Here is a 22,410-nt window from a genome sequence, read left to right on the forward strand (position 1 = left end):
CATATATTCTTGATACCCTTTTTCTTTCTTTACAAAAAGGATTAAATGGGTTGCTTATTTATTTCCTAGCCTAAAGAATATGCTTAATGCAGCTGGTAATCTTAGAGTATCTTACTACAAAAATAAGAGGATCATACCTTTCAATTCTTTTCTAATTTTATTTTAGGGAAGGGTCAAATCTTTGCTTATTCCCTTCACTGTATTTCATGGTTTCCTTTACGTAGAGTGTTTATGACAAAACCACTTTCCTCCTATATTTTGTTTCTTCTCATCTCCAACATTTGAGTTTCCTCTTTTTCATGGATATTATGCGAAGTGGCCTTTGTCCTGCTATATCTAGAATCTACTACCTTGTGCTCAAAGTTTCCAAAATTATAGCATTCAACCTCACTTGAGAATGGGACAAAGGAATTTTTATTTCTTACAACATTTTCACTATACCTTCTTTTGTTGTAATAATACCTATTTCTTGGTATCTTTTGCATCCTTGGGTCATTTCTACCCAATTGTTTTTAATTTCTGCCATTCCAGCTATTGTCTATCGCTTTATGCCCAAATGTTTGCAAGAAAAACAATAGCCATAAAAGGGATTTTAAAACTAAAGATGCCTTTTCTTTGAGGGCTTTGTAATCGAGGGGAAAATGACCTCTATTTTTTCCTCAAGTGCCTTCCATGGTTGTTTGAATCACTACCATTTGTAATTCTTTGTGTTGTTTAACATTCCATTGCTTCTATTTCTTTTTTTGTTTCTACTGCTTTTCTTGTTGTTGTTGTTGTCCAAAAATTTATTTTCCTCTATCATTGTTGTTACCTTCAACTACTTTTGTTTGGGTATTCGACCCTTCATCCTTTTCTTTCATAGAGCTTGAATCTTCTTTCTGTTAGTCCTTACAATCTACTAGGTTGAAAAGGAAATCGATAAGAGTAACCTCAAACCACTTCAGCTCAGTAGCTAGCCCTACTAAGCTTGAGAGGGATCTCTCTAAGTCTCTTATCAGTGATATGACATTAAAGCAAATGAATTCTAGGCTAGATATGTGTATTTGTTTGTGAAAATTTGGTATTTTAAGTATTTGCTGAACTTAGGGTTTGGAGCCACAAGTACGTCTAGGCTATGGGAATGCAGGAGCAAACATAAGAAGGAGATAGATATCAGAAGCCATGGTGTAATTTGAGTATTTTTCAGTGTAGTATAGAGAATATAGTCAGGAAGAAACTAATGAGCATAAAATAAACATGATTTCATTAGCTTAGGAAGACAAAACTCATAACTATGAAAACCAGATAATAGAGCTTGGAAAACAAGAATTCAGAGTTTTTTTTCCCCAGACATTCATAGAAAGAAGAGATATAATGTAGATAAATATGTTTATACCATGATAAAACAAAAAGAATGAAGTACAATCACCATGAACTCATTGGGCTGGAGTTCCTTGAAAATAGCTGCAACCTGTATCTGTATTAGCTGAAAGATGATTACAATGCAAGTCGCCTTCACAAAAAGTTCAACCTTCTTCTCCTGAAGTGAAATAGTACTTATAAACTCTCCTAAACTACTTTCCCACCTTCAAGAGTTGAGTTCCTTGGTGGAGGAACAGACTCCAAGATTCTCTCAACCAAAAGGTGAGTGAGAAGTTGCAACTCAAACCCTCATGAAGAGTTTGTTTAGGAGTTTGCTTCTTTTATGAGGCCTAATAAACGTAAAAAACAACCTATGATATGCATTTATTCATTCCTACATCACCTAGCCTCGTAAATTTTTCCATTACATAGAGAATCTTGACTTTGACCAAGTCAGACTAGAATCTAGAAAATTTACATGGTGAAAATTTTCAAATAAAAACACAGAAAGTGCAGAAGCGCAATGCCAACTTTGAGCTGATTTTCAGGTGCCTTCTAGGGGTCAAAATGCAAATCTGAGAGAACGATAAACTAGCCCTTCAAGTCTAGTTTCTAGAACCGTTTTCATTTATGAATTTGGAGCATGGGAAGACCTTCAAATATCCATTCTCCCAAGGTCACTCGATAAGCGCAACGCCTGTCCAAAAATGGTCCAGAATGCTAGTTTTTTGCCACTTTTTTGCATTTTTCTCCAAAACTATAAGCCACCTCCACAAAATCTGGGCAAATGGGTTTTTAGATGATGTCAAGATCTTTCCAAAATGTAGACCTTTCCTCAAATGGAGGCCTAAGGAAAAAGCGTAGCACCAAAGCATTGCGCTTCTAGAGCAGCAGAATTTTTGAACTTAGACCAAAAATTCTCAAAAAACTCAAAATGCTCATAATTTGCTCAAAATTGGAGGGAAGGTGTAAAAATATGTTTGTTATAGCTTCATGGATGCTTCAGCAAGCATCTCCAAATTCCCTCATCCTTTTGATGTTTTTTGGCCTCCTTGAGCTTATTTTCTAGTTGTTTCACTTTGACATTGGCGATCATGTTTTGAGCTTGTTTGTGATGCGCCATGTGTTTGAGAAATTGATTGTCTCTGCTTGTCTTCTCAAGGAGCTTCTCCAAGTGTTCATTCACCTTATTAAGCCAATATTCCTTATCTTTATGAACCTCTAGGGCGATCCTATTTTCTAGGTCAAGATCGTCATTAAGCAGAATTTGTTCTTGTTCCTCTTGAAAATATTTCTAGAGGCCTCTTGTTCTTGGTATTTTCCTTTTTCCTCTCACCTCTGATGCTTCAGGCTCACTTGATGTAATGATCTCCTTACCTTTGCTGACTTGCTGCAATAACTTGTCTTTTTCCTTTTCTAGGATCAACTCCTTTGCTTTGAGTTGACTGTCTTCTTGTTCAAGGAATGATAGGACATATTTTGCTCTTTCCAAATTGATTGCTATCTCCTTTATTTGAAGTCTGATCCTCAGCCGCTGAATCAACCAGTGCAAACTCATGCTCAACTGTGTCTTTCTCTTTTGCTGCTGGTTCTTGCTTTGTCGATGAAGAAGGCTTGGCCTCTTTCTCTCTGTGAGAAGAAAACACAAGCCTATGGCCCTTCTTATACACTTTAGTCACCTCAGGTTTTGATAGCTAAGTCTTCTCCACTGATTTTCTGGATGACCCCACCTCAATTTGAATGAAAAATAAACTGAGGTATGAATGGAAATGAAGTGATGTGAAGGTGGATTTTGACAAAAATATAGAGGAGGTTTGAGAAAGGTGGATATGAACTCTAGAAGTTAATGAAAATGAGTGAAGAAACAGTAGAAGAGAGATCTTCTGGCAAGCAGGAAAATAGGGTTTGTAATGAAAAATGCCTAAAAACCTCTAGGAATGAGCTAGGGTTTTACTGTTTGAGAGGTAAAAAATTGTTTCGAGGTGAATTGAATGGTTAAAATGGTTTATTAAACATGTATGCGGGTGTAGGAAACCATTTTACATGTTTTAGAAACCAAAAACTAAAAATGGTCATTTTCACCTTATCATTTCCCATGCAAATTTCACTACAAACCCTAACTTGAAGATTCATTGACATGAGATGAAATTGGGAAAGAAAAAGATGGAGGATGATGGTTTAATTACTTTTCTGTTGGCTTAGAAGTCAATAAAATCAAGCTTGCAAGTGAAAAAATGATATTTGGGAGAGTTTTGAAGTATTTCTGGGCACTCTGTCTTGCGCGCAGTGCAGTTCACAGAAGCATAGTTCCATCTTCAAAACCACTTTTTGAGGCCTTAAACTGCTCCAAATTGAGATTTTGATAGCACGTTGGAAAGCTATTGAAGCTTGCTATAAGATGGACACCTCAAGCATGTAATTTGGACGCTTCATGAGGGAGAAAATTTGATTTTCTCAAGGCCACTCCAAAAACTCAGGGTTTCTCTGACAAAAGAGAAGCTCCAAATTGTGGAGCACTTTTTGATGGCTTTCACTAATCCAAATCATGATCTGAAGGCACAATTGGAAATCTTAGGATGACTAATACACAATAGAGTCCTTAAGAACTACCAACACCTGCTCCAAACCCCTGAAAATTTGTCTTGAAGTCAAGTTGTCCAGAAATCCATTAACTCTCCCATAGCAAGTGTTTGTTGAAAATTTCTTTCAAATAATAACACCTGTGCATAAAAGGAAGGAGGTTTTTGTTCACTGGACTATAATGGACAAAAACCTCTTTGAATTTTGTAAAATTATTCTCTATTTTGTCAGAAACATATTTTGAATCAAACATGTCCCTATGAGGAATGATGAGGCACAGTAGTGTACTGCAACATTGTCTTATTTGAAATAAAACATTATCGTTACCTTTATTTTTCTTTCCCTAAATTGCTAACTCCCTTTACCCACTTAATCACATGATGGACATACTTTTGGAAACATATGGTATCATGACGACACGAGTGAAACCCTAGACCATGACCTAAAATGAGAAATTTAACCATTTCATGACCCAAGACATTTAAATGAAGATATGATAACCTCGAAGAAGACAATGAACATGATGAGTGATGAAGACCATGACTAACTGAAGGGAGCAACAATGACCTAGACACAACAACCATTGACCAAATTTTTATTTGAAGACTCACTGAAATGACAAAAATTTGACTTGACACCCTAACAACACCTTGTAAGAGCATATTTGATCACTGGTGACAGGCTGAACTGACTGACACTAACATTGGCTCCAATTGGTGATGGCAGCTCCTTGGAGGTTTCAAGAATACCATAGACCAATTAGCCTTATCCATTGGGCAATGGAGTCAAAATGCAAAGACTAAACTCAAACTTAAAATTGATTGACTAACTGACTGACTTGAATATAAAAAACATACTGACTAGACTTACTTATGGCAGTAGACCATCGGGATCTTAGGGCCTTCACCTCTGGCTTCAAATCCTGATGATAGCTGCCCACTTGTTGAAGATGTATATACAATCTTGTTTAATGATCCCTCCAGTGTAATCAATCTAGCAAGTGGCTACTTGCTTGAATTCTGCTTGTACTTTCCTTGAGCAGGTAGAACAAACAAAAGTTAGGAAACTTCGAGTGTCCACTAAACATGTGCTCATGATCCATAAATACAAGAAAATTCATCTTTCCAGATGGCTGTAACAAATCAGTGTAAGGATCCTTAAAAATCTAAAATGTTATCTTGTCTTGGAATCCAACAAAAATACAAGTACTCCTTTCATTTTGATCTGAAAGAATACTTAGTTGTTGATTCATAAGAAGGCATAAGGAAATATGGGTTTTTGCCACCTGAGTGTTGGATGCAAATTTCTCAAGCATGAGCAACTCTGATTCTATCTCTGGCATACTGTCTATCTCAGTCTCATACTCTTTCATTTCATATTCTAAATCATCCTTGAACAAAACATGTTCCTCAAGATTATTAAGCAGGTCAGCCCTATCCTTTTCATGAAAGAAAACAGTCTTTGTTAGCTGATCTCCTTGCAAGAAATCTACATCACAAATTGGCTTACTCACAACAAATTCATGTATAGTTTCATTAGTCTCATGACTGTCATCATTTAAACCCAGATTTTCATTTTCAATAATGGAAGAAATTTCACTCACACAATCTTGATAGTGTGAGCACTGCAAACCTGCCTTAACTTGGTCTGTAACATGTTTTTTCAAAAGCTGGTCAATCTCATCTTCAGACAGAGGAGACAATTGAGTTTTATAGAAATCAACATTGGCTTGGTGATTTTTATTTTCAAGATCAGGAGTAGGCCTTTCTCTATTTTGATCCCAGTCTGTTTCATTCAAGGAGGAAATTGTTGATTCTTGTTGGGAGGAAAAATCATAAAGGGCTTCTAATATATCTTCTTCAATACATTCTTCATCCCCATACGAATTTTCAAGAAATTTAATGAAATTTTCAGAAATCTCACAACAGCTACCCATCATTGATAAGGAAAAATTGCAGCTTTGATAATTATGAAAGAAAACTGAATGAAAATCCTTTAGAGAATATAAACTAGTAGATGGTAGACTCTCATACCATTTCCTCCAAGGTAGCCATGAAAATATTCATCAGACAATCTTCAGGAAACTTAGCGTTTAATCTGTGAATATGAAAATGAAATTTGACAAAATGCAAACTCTAATCTTCTCCATCCTGACCTTTAAACTTTGGCAGCTTTGTTTGCCAATTGTTATAGACATTTTTGGGCACTACAACCCCAATCATACATGTCCATAAACCAAGGGCTCCTAAGTCCCTAAAAGTGTTGCTTGACTCCTTAAAGGAACAAGGTCAGCTGATTACATCATCTCCCTGAAGTTCCCCACAGAAAACTGCTCAGAACTGGTCAAAGCTGGACCATACAAACTTCCCAATGCAGAGGGTGCGATGCATCCCACCTGCTTAGTGTAAAGGGTGCGATGCATACTGGAAAGCCCTTCTGTAGGATGCGATGGGCGAGAGTAGACAAATGGTAGAGACAGTTTGCAAGGTCGATCGTCATGGAATTTTCCAGAAACTTCTCCTGTGACACTTGCCTCTCTGAATTTGCCCAGGGATGAGTAAGAGATCATCAATCTCCAAGTGGAATCAAGAACTATTAGAGAGAGGACACTAATCAAAATCCCAGAAGCTGACTCACCCCCCTGCAATCATCTATATATGGATCCCTCATCACAGAGATCTAGAGGCTGGAATTTTGTATCTTGGAAGGAAGTGTTGTTGATTTCTTGGTGGAATACCATAGTGTTGGGTGATCTAAGCTTTTCATGAGGTTAAGAAGGGCTTTCATGCTGGGAGGATGACGCTGGGTCAGATCAATGGGTTGTAATCCTCTCTTCTAATCTTTATATCAATAAAGCTATTCAAGTTTTCCTCCACATTCTTGTATGTCTGATTGTATATGCATTTGTGTGGTCAATATATATCTGGTCCTATATTGTTTATGATTCTAGATCTCCACACTTTGAAGGTATTATGCTGCTTTGACTTTACAGGTACTCTTTGAAGCGGAGTGGTCAAGGGAGAAGCAGCAAAGACTGGTCGGTGAGGAGAAGGAACAAGCAAAGAACCGAGCGAAGGATTGAGGTTGGTATTCTTTGATCTTCTCCTATCTACTTCTCATAAAGGAAAACGAGAGTAACTTTAATCTGTTTGTTTCTAAGATAGCTACCCGTCTTAGTGGGACTAGCAGCCTTGCGTAGACACTAGATTTCCCAATAAAAAAATGGCGACTCCATTGGGGAGTGAATAGATTGTTTTCTTGTCTATATTTGTTTGTTTTATAAACTTACAGACAAAGCCTGAAGTCAAGCCAGCTAGCCTTCGAACTGCATTTTCTGTGCAAGTGCAAAGTAGATCAATGCTACTTCAGTTTATCTTCAGGTTTTGTTTATAAACTGAACGATTGATTTGCAAACATCCTAATTGCCCTAGTGGTGGCTCTAGTAACCTCATTAAATCAGCCCCTGTGATTTCTATTTATTGACTACCATTAGCTCAGCCTAAATCCCTGAACTAAGCTGCAAACTGTGACCTAGAACCAAGTTGAAGTCTTATCCCTGGACCATCGTACTTTCTCCTCTTGGGAATCTAGATGCATCGCACCTCCCGTGTGTAGTAGGTGCGCTGCATCGTACTTTCCCTGTGTTGCAGGTGTGCTGATCAGACAAGACCTCTTCTGCTCTCATATTTTGGTTTTGTGTTCACTCTCTTCAGCTTTATTCAAGAGTTTTGTTGTCTGTGATCAGTATACCACTATGGAAACTCCCTTCCTTTGCATGATTCCACCTCCATAGTACAAAGAATTGTGAATGTTTTTATGTATTGTGCGCCATTTACAGGTTCTATTTTACAAAAAGTAGTATAATCAAACTGTCGTCTTTTGATTTGGAAGTGTCGCAAGTGTCGTTTTCAGTCAAAGAAAAGAATTCTATTGTTCTGGATGGTTGATTATATAGTTACTCTTGTATTTGATTTGAATTAGTAGTTTTTCAAGTGTCGAAAGCAGTTTTCAATTCAAAATAGAAAAGTGTCGTCATTATCTTCCCTTCGTCTTTTAAGAGAAATTTGTTAGTACTGTCGCTTTGAAAAGATAATTCAGATTTGTACTTAGCGTTCTTCTTGTTATTCACACATTAAGAAAGCTGAAAAAAAATACATGCATGTGCATTTGCATTTAGACTACTTGTTGGTTTGATTTAGGACAGTGCATCTAGTGTGTGCTCTCTACTCTATGTTGAAAGAATACCATCTCTCTTTCTTTAGTAGCTGGGATTTTCATTGCAAAAAGAAGATTAAATGATTGTTTCTCATCTTAGATTGCATTTTAGGAATTGTATATCTACATCATGCGGTGAACCTGAAGGGAAAATTTCTTAAGAAATATCAACTGTAAAATAAATTCAATGAACATAAAAATGCTTTGGAACCTAACGCAAAACATCTAGAAGTCTAGGCTAGACATGTATTCCGGCGTCGTAAAGCCTGGTAACTATTGCTTTCATTGTTGGTTGGGTCATTCCTCCTCTTTGAGACAACAAGTGCCAGTACGGACTTGTGCTCCCACGTACTGTCGAGTATATATTGGGAGACCACAATAGGCTATATCCTTTATCTGTAGGAAGCCTTATTTGCCACCTTATCGATCGCAATGCACTGAACACAACATTCAGGAAGTTTGACTGTCGTACTGTAAAAATTATTCTGCAATTTTGCGATTGGTTTGGTAATCCCTCTGTCTAGATTTCCAGAGTAGTCTCTTTCATTCCTTTTCAGACTCCTTAAAGGAAAAGGTCCATCTAAGCACTAATCACTTCAGGCTCTTTAGAAACCGAAGGCGACTAGAGTCATATTTTGTTTTTTCTCGACTCTTAAAAATTGAAAAAACAAGTTGTGTCAAAGCGTCTAAAATTCATTTAATTTGGAATCATTTTCCCCTTTATTTTTAGTTGATCGAGCAATCCGCAATCATGGAAGAAAGTCAATCAAAACCCCGTCGTTTGCGGATACTTACGAGTCAACCGTCTTTGTCTCCAGAATCAAAACTATTCCAAACAAAGCAAACTTTTTTAACCAGTTCAAAGTCCCCTAGTCTGGTTGGAACAAGTGTTCTGACACCCTCGGAGACTCCAGTTACTCCAAATATTTCTGGTATCCCTGCCTTTACAGAAGAAGTTCCACAGCCATTAGAGGACAGTAGAACCGATCCTAGTGTGAAGGTAAACACTTCTATTCCTGAATCAGCTCCATCTGCAGCTGATTTGGAAACTGTTATTCCCCAAACATTTGTCACTGCAGAATCTATACCTTCTTCGATATCGGAAATATTTTACAGACCTAACGGTCTACCTCTTCCACCTGGATTGATTGCTATAGAATAGATTGTGGAGGATCCCCCATCTAGTACTCCATCGCATTTTAGAGTTGGGATCACCCTATATCCTTCTTCGTCAGAAATTAGTCTACCGTTATCCAAAGTTTTTGTAGAATCGCTAGGAAATATTTTGGATAGACTAGATATGTCTGAAAAGCCATCGACATCTAGGAGTATGTCATTCGACACAGTAGCGGCAGAACTTCCTGCTGCCACTCCAAAAATGTTTGCTGGCATACCGTCTGTCGTAACTAGCTCTCAATCGCTGGATGGAATCCATCCAGGGGTTGTTTTGATAGCATGGTTTGTTCTCGTTTGTTCGTCCGGAATAATATCTGGAATCTCTTATGTTGAGTCTTAGCAAATTTATTCTTCACAGTGTCAATTTGGGCAGTCCGGTCCTCAAAGGCAAATCATTCCCTTAAGCACTGGATTACCACTGTATGGGGGGCAATATGCCCTTTCATTGTCTCCTCCGGGAGAACAAACATACGAGAGTTCACAACAGAATTCAGGTTATGCTGGAATTAAATCTAGTGGTTGGGTACCAATATTGCCTCAACAACCAAGAGTTGTATACTCAATGCAACAAAATCTGCCTATGTCAAATATCCCCACTACACTGGCTATTGTAACGGTGTCGCAAGTACAAGCATTGCCTGTTGTATGCCAACCTCAAGTTTCTCAGGTCGCAATTCAATAGCCTCTTGTCTCCACGATGCCACCACAATCATCGATTAGTGGCTTCTTAACTGGAGTAACCCAGGCTCAAACAGGTACCATTACCCCTCATCTTGGTCAAATAGCCAGTATTGGACAACAGCAAATGGTCTCACAACCATGGTTGGTGCAATATCAACAACCGCAATTCCAACAAGTTTACCAAGGATCTGAGCACCAAATCTTTGCAGGTAATGGGCAGCCGTATATTCAAAATGACCAACATCAACCATTTCATAATGGTTATGCCCATCAACCTTACCAAAGTTATCAGCATCAAATGCACTATGTTGGTATGCAAAGACCCACTATTCAGGCAATCCCATCTTATCCTGGGTATGCTTCGCCGAACCTGAATCAACAGTTGCCCTTCGTGGCAACTTTAGAGTTACCAGATCTAAATTGGCTAACAAACGACCCAATCACTTATGCCCCTTGGTGGCCAGCGATTCCTCATAAACTTCCGTCAGATATTCCTAAATTTAATGGAAATCTGGGTGAAGACCCGTCAAATCATGTGATGACCTTTCATCTGTGGTGTTCATCTAACACCCTAAATGTTGATTCAATTAGGCTTCGCCTTTTTCAATGAACGTTAATTGGTCCGGCAGAAAAATGGTATATCGAATTGCCTAGAGCTTTGTTTGATAACTTCAGTATCGTATCCATAACCTTTTTAACCCATTTTCAGTTACCAATAAGGTACGAAACGAGAACAGAGCTTCTTACAAATTTCAAGCAAACGACAGCCACTCACATATCTGATCATATTCATGAGTGGTGACGTCATCGTAGAATGGTAAAAACATATGTTCCTGATCAGTTGTTGGCTAAATGGTTTATTAAGTCATTGTTACCTTCTATTACAGAAGATGTGGCAAAGGGAGGAGTCGTCACTGAAGAGCAAGTCATTACTCATGTGCAATATTTAGATTTGATCTATACTCAGTCTTGCACGCTCTATGATAAAATCCCTGATGCTCCAAGACCGGAATTTTCTGTTCCTCCCTCTCCTAAATCAAACAAAGACTCTCATGCCAAGGACGGCATGATAGGAATGACCAGCACGAAAACCGTAAAGGCTAAGTCGAAGAAGGCCCGTACGGTTTCAGGTCAAAATGCAAATGAAGAACTTCTCGCCTTGGAAGTAAATGCCGTATTGACTGACAAAGGCAAAGAAACCAAGCAACCAGGAGGCAAGAAGAAAAAGAAAGGGAAGAAGAAGAAATAGGAGGAGTCGTCCCCTGAAAAATCTTCTACAAACCCTTCTGGAGATAGGAAACCAAATCGTCCATGCCTTATATGTGATGAGGATCATTGGACAAGAGAATGTCCATATAAAGCTGAGCTTAGAAAATTCTTCAAGAATTCAAAAACCTCGGTGGTATTGACTGATCCGTTTCCAAATCCAGGAACAAATCTAGTTGCTAGTGACAATGCTTCCCCGTCCCAAGTGCTAATGTTGTCAGTTTCGAAGCAGCAAAATGATGCTTTGATATCGACAAGGAATAAAGATTACGGGAATCCACAGCTGTCGGACAACAAGGCTAATGATCAACCTAGTAGTTCGACAACAACTTCGACTGAAGTTGTGCCACCCACCATTCCTGAACTAACGATAAAGCCACCAAATGGAGTAGTACACAAATTGACATTTAATCCTCGTGCCAGAGCAGCACAGCATTATAATATAGTGGAGGATCTGGCCCAATCTCCATCCGCTATGTCGACACTTGAGGTACTGCAAAATTTCCCCTCCCAAAAACAGGGTTTATTATCGGCGATAGGTGGGATTAACCCAACGGATTCCAATATTGTGTCCTTTAATCACAAAGGATATGACCCTCAATTACCAGCTCAACTAGCTTTCCTTATTCAAGTGAAAGCCCTCAACAAAACTGTTCATCAAACAATTATTGATGAAGGGGCATCTACATGTATTATGTCGATGAGTTGCTGGAAAACTTTAGGATCTCCACCTTTGTTGCGATCTTCGACGACATTAAAAGCATTTTATAGACAAACATACACCCCATATGGGATTTTAAGTAACTTGCAAGTCGAACTGGGGGGCAAAATGGTAGAAATTGATGTTGAAGTAATCGACAGAAACCTCGATTACAACATCCTGCTAGGAAGGCCCTGGATATATGCTATGGTTGCCGTTGTATCGACCTACTTCAGGAGGATTGCATTTCCCTTCCAAGGAGGTATTACAATTGTCGACCAACAAACATTTCTCCCCAACAATTCACAAGTTATGGGAAGCATTCTGATGATCCATGGAAGCCCTCATTCGCTTCAAAATATCAGAGTAGGCGTGCTAAAAGACCCTATATTAATGGGGAGTTTTTCCCTACCACATCTAATAAATACGGCGGAAGTGGCATTGGTGGGAACCTACAATATGATATCTTCTATTCAAAAGATCTCTGAAAACGATATTAACATGGATCATCTGCAGGTATTGCCTCCAAGCCCAGTAGAAATATTGTAGCAATCAATGTTTTCAGCATGGGAAGTAAACCCAAACCAACGCTCATCAAGCGTTTGGATAGATAGGTCTAAAGAATATGGTACCCCCTCAGATCATTGGTCACAAGTACATTCTACAGACGAAGGAATTGTTCAGTCAATGATGATTGATGGGGCACCATGGGAAGATTACCACCATTGTTCCCATCTTCCGGATTACAAGGAAGATACTCCTAGTGACCTTCGTCATCCCTCAGTTTTTGATTTTCTATCAAATACGGTAAACATGGTGGATTCCGAGCGAAACTTGTCCAATATTGAAGAGACTATCGCCATAAATATCTCGACCAAAACAGATGTTGTAGAGAATATTCATGTCAGCAGATCTTGTTCTCCTTCAGAACTGGAAATATATTACGCTCTTTTTCGCGAGTTCAGAGATGTCTTTGCTTGGACGTATGATGAAATGCCAGGCATTGACTCGATCATAGTTGAACACGAAATTAAGATGTATCCAGATGTCAAACTTGTACGACAACAGCTATGGCAGGTGCACCCCAAGAAAGCCACTTCCATCAAGGCAGAAGTTGAAAAACTTCTCCATGCTTGTTTTATTTACCCGGTTCCTCTAACAGATTGGGTATCGAATATTGTTCCTGTAATGAAAAAATAAGGAACGATAAGAGTGTGTGTCGACTATAGGGATGTAAATCAAGCTTGTCCGAAAGACAACTATCCTACACCTTTCATTGACCAGATAATTGATGAATGCGCTGGATGTGAAATCTTTTCATTTATGGATGGATTTTCCGGGTATAATCAAATAAATATCCGCCCACAGGACCAGTCAAAGACTGCATTTATTTGTCTGTGGGGCACATTTGCATATTGAAAGCTACCCTTCGGTTTAAAGAACGCAGGGGAAACATTTCAAAGGGCAATGAATTATGCCTTCCATGACATCAAAAACATCGTTCAACCATATCTCGACGATCTTCTCGCTCATTCGCGAAAGCAGACCGATCATTCGCAGCATTTGAGAGCGATATTTCTACATTTCGGACACTACAAGATATGACTCAATCCATGCAAATGTGTGTTCTGTGTCAGTTTTGGTCATTTACTTAGCTTTGTGGTCTCAAAGGAAGGGATTCGTCTTGACCCATGTAAGTTTTAGGCAATCATTAATTTGCCTCCACCTTCAAATTTGCTTCAGATTGAGAAACTCCAAGGGAAAGCAAACTTTCTGAGGAGGTTCATTCCAAATTACGTCAAAGATTCTAAAGGTTATACTCGTCTATTGAAAAAAGAAGTACCCTTCGTCTGGGATCAGGTCGCGCAAGCTTCCTTTGATGCTTTAAAGGAATCCCTAATAAAAGCATCATTAATGTACACTCCTGATTATCAAAAAGACTTTAACTTGGATCTGGCTGCAGCGGATACGACCATCGCAATGGTTTTAGTTCAAGAAGAGAATAGAATTGAACATCCTATATATTATTTGAGTAAAACTTAAATGATACAGAAAGAAAGTACTCCTACGTTGAAAATCTAGCTCTCACAGCTGTTCAAGCGATACAGAGATTTCGACATTATGTTCTCTTTCGAAAAACTACCATTTTATCAGATTGTGACCCCATGACTTATATATTTTCGCGACAGTTGCTGAGCAGCAAATATTCAAAATGGATAGCAATTCTACAAGAGTTTGATCTGGAATTTATAAAATCCAAATCGAAGAAATCCCTGGTTTTCACGGAGTTACTATGCGATCTCCTATCGTCGTCCAACGATGCAACCTCAGAAGAAGCGATCGTGGATGAATCTTTGTTTCTGATATCTTCAAGCAATCCGTGGTATGGAGACATAATAATCTATCTCCAAACCCAAACATATAGGTCTAATACCTCTCGCTCGAAACAACGACGCATTCAATACCAAGCAAAAGACTACATGGTCGTCAGTGATACACTTTACCGTCTTGGTGTCGATACAGTTCTGAGGAGGTGCCTCACCACGAGGAGGCCAAAAAAGTCCTGAATGATTGCCATTCAGGCATGTGTGGGAGGCATCAATCTGGTTACGCTACGGCGCAAAAGATTTTATGAGCAGGATACTTCTGGCCAACAATGTTCAAAGATTGCATAACCGCAGTTAGAAGTTGCCATGCATGTCAAATCTTCGATCGAAAAACGAGAATACCACCCACACCTCTGCAACTAGTAGTTGCTGTTGGGCCATTCGCCAAATGGGGCATAGATTTCATGACATGCAGCCCCACCTCGGTTGGGGGATATGGGTACATCATAGTCGCAATAGACTATTTTACCAAATGGGCCGAGGCGATGCCTACATTAAACAACAGTGGCGAAATGGCTGCCCTCTTCTTTTTCAATCATGTAGTCTCTAGATTCGACGTTCCACAGGCCATAGTCACAGATCATGGATCGCATTTTCGCAATCACATGATGGTTGAGTTGGCTGCCAAATTAGGGCTGTCCCACGACAGCTCTACTCCGTATTATCCGCAGGCTAACGGATAAGATGAGGCAATCAATAAGGTCCTGAAGCGGATGCTGCAAAGGATGATTGGAGTCCATAAAAGGAGTTTTCACCTGATCCTGTACTCAGCCTTGTGTGCATATCGGACATCGGTGAGGAATGCAACCAGGTTTACACCTTTTCAAATGGTGTATGGCCTGGAAGCAATCTTACCAGTTCAATGTGAAATCTCATCCCTCAAACTCGTAGTCGACCTTCTCCCTAGAACTTTAGAAGAGGAGGCTTGTTTCTTGGAACTAATCCAATTGGATGAAACCCGTCGTGATGCCTCTTTGGTTAACGAATCCCATAAGAAATGAGTCAAGGCGCAGTTCGACAAAAATGTCAAACCTCGTGTCTTCTCAGAAGGTGACCTGGTCTTAGTTTACGACTAGGAGTCTGATAAATTGGGAGCAGGCAAGTTCAAGTCTTGATGGATGGACCCCTATATTGTTAAGTGTGTATTAGTAAAAGGAGCCTACGAGTTAGTGGATTATGATGGGATTCCACTGGCGCAACCCCGCAATGGGTTGTACCTTAAGCGTTACTATGCTTGACTCAGGATAGTAACCCCTATGCTTTTGTTACATTTTTGTTTTCGCTAAGGGTAATTGTTTTGGCTAAAGTGATCCGGTTTTACATTTGTTACAGATGTCGGACCTACTGGAATCATTTGTTGGATATGCCGACGGAGCGAGTCGTAGTTCGCGGGACCTATCTTCTACGGCCTAGGCCATCTTTGATCCAAGCGGCGAGTTAGTGAGTTTCAGAGGGGTATGTATTGGTCGGTCAATGAACAATATTGCTAAGTACAACGCGTTGATAGAGCTCCTCTTTGATGCCATCACATGTGGCATACGCCAACTCGTTGTTAGGCTAGACTCACAACTTGTCATCCTACAGCTCACCGGTATCTACTCTGTGCAGAATCTAGCTATTTATCGTGTGTTCCTAAGGGACAAGATTTTGGAAAGGCAGTTTGATTCTATTCAATATCAGCATATTTCAAGAAACTTAAACACATTAACGGACTCATTGGCAAACTATGTGTTAGATAGACATTTGCAACATTTATAAAAGAAGAATTTCATCAATATTTGCATCAAGATCATGTAACTTTACCAAAATAAAGCTCCGAAAATCAAATATATATATATATGTATATATATATATATATATATATATATATATATATATATATATATATATAACTGTTTATGGTTTATACATAATGTTCTATAACCAAGAAAAAATCGGTCAAACGACCCAAAACTCAAAATGCTAGGGCGCACCTTAGTCTAATGATGTTGTTGATAACAAGTCATCGCCTGTGCAATCATGCATAAAAGCCTAGTCCACCGACTCGGCACACCAGTAGTATGTCGCTCCAGCCTCAGAGGCAGATTGTCAGTCCTCACGTCCGGAATACCAAGAGTGAGACACTCAACCTGATCCTGCAATGTTGAAAGAGTCTCGGCCACATCAAGGTCACGAAGGATAGCCCTCCCCACAACCTCTCCTGTTGGAACAACAGCTGGTGCTCTCAGACGTACTGTTGGCCGAACAGGTACAATATCTGCATGAGCACATGAGTTTTGATTAGTCTTGATAGAAGAAAGCACGAGAAAATTATAAAAAATAATAAACAGAGATATGGTCAGAGAATTTACCGATAGCACCCCACTGCTCACCAGCGGGCAGCACCAAATCGGGGTCACCCCGAAAATCCATACCAGCATATGGACACTCGGAATAAACCATCTCCTGACGGTTAAACCACTCAAAGAAGGTATCAGAGAAAGAAACCTGGGACCGACCAGCATGTCGGACCATGAGGTCAACCCATCTCTACATCTGTGGCTCAGTTGGTGGAGGTAAGCCAAGTGAAATGTACTGCGGTTGCATCAGTGGGATCTTTTCCAAGGCAAAAGCGGTAAAAATAGGACCATAGCTGAAACTCTTGGATTTTCCACTTTTTACCTTGGTTAGTTGTTCTTTCATCACACGGAGTACTGCGTCACACCAGTTGAACACCTTTGGTTCAAGGCATTTCAAGGCATACTGCATATAGGACCTGTTAGCCACGTGAAGAGCTGCACTACCAGCCAGTCTAGCAAAAGTGAACAAAATGGTCCTTAAGGACCGGTTAGTGACATCTTGGATGTTGATCTTGCCATCCCTACTCAGCTGAGATCCATCTCTGCAATACCGGCGAATATAATCTCTCACGGAGTCGCCCCCACAGGCGGAACCTGATAATGAAAGAGGGGCACCACGCTTCGATAAACCGGTCAAAAAATAGATGTCCACGACAATCAAGGGGATGGATTTGCCTCTGATCTGAAACACCTGGTTGGTAGGATCCCATGCATCAAGAAAATATTGCAACAAGTTGATTTGTTGCTTCATGCTAGAGATGCGGAAAAACTTGAGCAGGCCACAGTTCCGCAGTGCAGTTACCGTTCCCGGATCATGTAAAGCAACCATGTCCTCTTCTTCATGCTTGCGTTCTCGCCATGTAACAACCATTTTGCTCCAATGAATCTCTGCAAAACAAGTAAGAGAAGAGTCAGGGTCCTGATTTGGCAAAAAACAGGAAAAAATTCCATGAGAAAACAGTGCAAAAGTTCCCCTTCTCGCGCCCATCGCACCCCAGCAGTGTACTGGGTGAGGTGCATACTGACTGGCCAATGGCTAGGCCAGTATGCATCGCACCTTTCGATATAGGAAGGGTGCGATGGAGCCAGGGTGAATTTTTCAAATCCTAGAGGCTCCGAAAAATAGGGAAACATGCTCAGAATTCAAAAAGGAAGGAATGCAACTGAAGAGCTCAGGTTTAGCTCCTACCTAGTCTAGACAGCGCCAAGAAACGTCCACAGAATCTCCTGGAATTAGCTAGTGAAAATCAAGGGGGAAAAGCACCTCCAAAGCTCTGAAAAACCAAAGTTCAAATGAAATGGGGAAATGAGGGGTAAAAACCACTTTTAAATTACTTTTCACATAATTCGAGTAAAATATTAGTGTTTTAACTCATTTTTCAAGCATGTATTATTCATTTCTAATCGGTTTGATGAAGTAATTGAACAGGTATTACAATCGTTGAATGAACAAAGTGGTTAGTGGTGAAATCAAATAATCAATGACCATTATCACCAGCAGTTTTTATGTGAAGTTCAAGCTCATTAAAAATTAAACCTAAGCAATGAGCAAATGTTTCCCCCAGAGGTTAAGCTCATTAAAAAATGAACCGATTTCCAGTAAATAACCATTGTGAATGCATTATCATCAGCTTTTGAGTCGTGGTCATGTTCTCATCATCACCTCCACTCTGTTTTAGTCGGTCATTCACCTCCATTTGATTGTTTACCCCTTTTGATGGACTGCTGCAAAGAGCGATCCTGTTAGCCATCCTTGTGACACTGCCGTGATTGGAAAATTCCAAAACTTACGTGGAATCAGCTGCTACCCAAGATTATCACTCGTTCCTTAAAAAAACGAGTCTCCTTTAAGCTCTTTTCATCTGACTCATAAAATATGAAAATATTGCCGAGCAGTTGGCCTCTCTAGCTCATTAAAGCTACTGGGAGTGCTATCCCTCCTTTAGATTTTAATCTTTTTGGACCTGAGGGATTATTACACAAAAAGATCGAGCGCTCGTTTTGTTCGGCTCGTTAAAATTATCGAAAATTCATCCCTTTCATATTATTTTATAATTTTTCGGACTTAAGGGATTATATGACAAAAAAAGATTATGGGAGTTTCCTTTATGTCCCCTTCAGACTTTCTAAAATTGAAAAGGACTGAGTTATCTTTGTCGTTAAACTCATTAAAACCAATAGCGACAAACTTGTCCATATAGACAAGAACTAGTCTCATTGTCGCTAGGCTCGTTAAAACATAGCGACGGGTTTGCCTGAAAGGCAAATTATAGAACAAGCATATGTTATCCTCCTCAAGCTTGATAAAAAGAAAGAGGTACTAGTCAGCAATGACTGGGGAAAAATTGGGAAGAAAACTTGAAGAAACTTTATTGGTAGCAAGTCGCTCTTGAACATGACACTTTCACTCCACATCCGAGTCGGGTTGGGTTATTCCGTTCACCGGTCATGTCACCATTGGTCTATCGCACCATCCATATTTGGGGTTAACGCTACCAATCCATGTCAGTGTCCCTGGTATGTTCAAGAGAAGTCACTTAGATAATTCACCTGTGTCTCATCCGCTGAAATACATGCATGCTCCATTCTTTCATGACCGCCACCCTGAACCCTGTATCATCAGATCGTTTTCACCTCCAAAATCATTTACTCCGTTCTGTGTCGTAGATTTGGGATTCATTAAGGCCCTCCTATGATGGGTCACTTCTTGTCGACATCAGCTCATTATCCAAGAAGTCGTCTTAGGAACAACCCTTTCAGTACTTTGAAGCTTGCATGCCTCAATGGCAAGTTTCTCACTTCCGGCGACAGGATTACATCAATGGCCTTCGACCGAAAGACTTTGTGTGGTGTTCGACACCAAGTCCCTTTTTCACACCACGCGAATTGTACTGTAGTACCTTGAGGGTCATCATCATTATCGGTGATTCCTCTCGTGGCTGTTGACAGCTTTCATCATTGGCTGGTAATCAGGCGATGTCTTTCCATGTTCGACTCCAGAACATCGTTCACATGGATCGACTTATACTCTGAGTGAAGATTGGATGAGTTTGAAGACCTTAGATCTAGTTTCATCCATCCAGGCTGCGATATATTCAGGAAAATAAAGACATCAAATGTACATCATTATTGCATAGATGATCATCCGAATCAAAGGATGATGGCTCTGTCAGAATCATCAATCTGCCACACAGACGGTTGTCTATATTATATACATGAAAATGAATTTATAAAGCTGAGAATGGGAATTCCCGCCTTAGCTAGGTCATGAAAAATATTATGAAGATAATGTATTGTATTGTATCTTATTACAGGTCGCCTTCTAGCTCGAAAAAACTTCGAATCCTCATGATAAAACATTTCACTCGACATCAAATGATTAACAACCTCATGCTTTAGGGGGCAACTGTTATAGACATTTTTGGGCATTGCAACCCCAATCATACATGTCTATAAACCAAGGGCTCCTAAGTCCCTAAAAGTGCTGCTTCACTCCTTAAAGGAACAAGGTCAGCAGATTACATCATCTCCCAGAAGTTCTCCATAGAAAACTGCTCAAAACTGGTCAAAGTTGGACCATATAGATTGCCCAGTGCAGAGGGTGTGATGCATCCTGCCTACTCAGTGTAAAGGGTGTGATCCATACTAGAAAACCCCTCTATAGGGTGCGATGGGCGAGAGTAGACAAATGGCAGAGACAGTTTGCAATGTGGATCGTCATGGAATCTTCCAGAAACTTCTCCTGTGACACTTGCCTCTCTGAATTTTCCCAAGGATGAGTAAGAGATCATCAATATCCAAGTGGAATCAAGAACTATCAGAGAGAGGACACTAATCAAAATCCCAGAAGCTAAATCACCCCCTTGCAATCATCTATATATGTATCCCTCATCACAGAGGTCCAGAGGCTAGAATTTTGTATCTTAGAAGGAAGTGTTGTTGGTTTCTTGGTGGAATATCATAGTGTTGGGTGATCTAAGCATTTCTTGAGGTGAAGAAGGGCTTTCATGCTAGGAGGATGATGCTGGGTCAGAGCGATGGGTTGTAATCCTCTCTTCTAATCTTTATATCAATAAAGTTATTCAAGTTTTCCTCCACATTCTTGTATGTCTGATTGTATGTGCATTTGTGTGGTCAATATATATCTGGTCCTCTATTGTTTATGATTTTAGATCTCTGCACTTTGAAGGTATTATAGTGCTTTGACTTTACAGGTACTCTTTGAAGCAAAGTGGTCAAGGGAGAAGCAGCAAAGACCGGTTGGTGAGGAGAAGGAACAAGCAAAGAACTAAGCGAAGGATTGAGGTTGGTATTCTTTGATCTTCTCCTATCTACTTCTCATAAAGGAAAATGAGAGTAACTTTAATCTGTTTGTTTCTAAGATAGCTACCCGTCTTAGTGGGACTAGCAGCTCTGCATAGACACTAGATTTCCTGATAACACCAATCTATACAAGGAATTCAATTCGGAAAGCCAGGAATATGAGCTCGATTCATAGGAGCATACCTTAGAGCAATTGAAGCCATCTTGAAAACACTTGATACACCAAGAGGTTCTTCAAACCATTGGTTTTTGAACAGTGGAGTCGCCATGAAAATTTTGAACCTATGGATTCTACGACGCTAGAGTTTCTAGGTGAAAGATGCACAACCTTTCTTGTGTCTGATCACTATTCACCATCAGCAACGAGATCTGATCCTTGTCGTTCTTTCCCACGGAAGATATGATCTTTCGTTCCCCGACAGCGGTGCCAAAAATGTTAGTCCTTACAATCTCTTAGGCTGAAAAGGAAATCGACAAGGGTAAACTCAAACCACTTCAGCGCAGTAGCTAGCCCTACTGAGCATGAGAGGGATCTCTCTAAATCTCTTATCAGTGATATGACTTTAAAGAAAATGAATTTTAGGCTAGATATTGTATTTGTTTGTGAAAATTTGGTTTCTTAATTATTCGCTGAACTTAGGGTTTGGAGCCATAAGTAGGTCTAAGCTGTGAGAATGCAGGAGAAAACATAAGAAGGAGCTAGATATCAGAAGCCATGGTGTAATTTGAGTATTTGTCAATGTAGTATAGAGGATATAGTGAGGAATAAACTAATGGGCATAAATAAACATGATTTCATTAGCCTAGGAAGACAAAACACATAACTATGAAAACCAGATAACAGAGCTTGAAAAACAAGAATTTTGAGTATTTTATCAGAATGCATTCATAGAAAGAAGAGATATAATGTAGATAAAGATGTTTAGACCATGATAAAATGAAAATAATGAAGTATAAGCACCATGAACTCACTGGGCTAGAGTTCCTTGAAAATAGCTGCAACATGTATCTGTGTTAGCTAAAAGATGATTACAATGCAAGTCTTCTTCACAAAAAGTTAAACCTTCTTCTCCTGAAGTGAAATAGTACTTATAAACTCTCCTAAACCATTTTCCCACCTTCAGGAGTCGAATTCTTTGGTGGAGGAACTGACTCCAAGATTCTCTCAATTAACAGGTGAGAGTGAGAAGGTGCAACTCAAACACCTCATGAAGAGTTTGTTTAGGAGTTTGCTTCTTTTATGAGGCCTAATAAACATCAAAAACAACCTATGATATACATTTATTCATGCCTACATCACTTAGCCTCGTAACTTGTGCCATTACATAGAGAATCTTGACCTTGACCAAGTGTTATAGACATTTTTGGTCACTGTAACCCCAATCATACATGTCCATAAAAC

At 39.6% G+C, this 22,410-nt stretch overlaps 1 protein-coding gene across 4 annotated transcripts in view; it reads left to right on the plus strand.

Annotated features, from left to right (window-relative positions):
• LOC149224141 (cytokinin hydroxylase-like) overlaps positions 1-22,410 on the plus strand; it is a 369,076-nt gene that overhangs the window by 152,653 nt on the left and 194,013 nt on the right. Inside the window, exon 4 of one of the 4 annotated variants that reach the window (XM_089383499.1) lies at positions 6,914-7,004. The exons of the other annotated variants lie outside the window; for them this stretch is intronic. Coding sequence (XP_089239625.1) covers positions 6,914-7,004 — 91 coding nt within the window. The remainder of the gene's footprint in view (positions 1-6,913; positions 7,005-22,410) is intronic. 4 annotated transcript variants of the gene reach the window in all.

The sequence above is a fragment of the Pinus tabuliformis genome, chromosome Q (assembly GCF_031772625.1).
Source record: "Pinus tabuliformis cultivar Carrire ecotype Pingquan chromosome Q, CPIR1, whole genome shotgun sequence".
NCBI classification, from domain to species: domain Eukaryota; kingdom Viridiplantae; phylum Streptophyta; class Pinopsida; order Pinales; family Pinaceae; genus Pinus; species Pinus tabuliformis.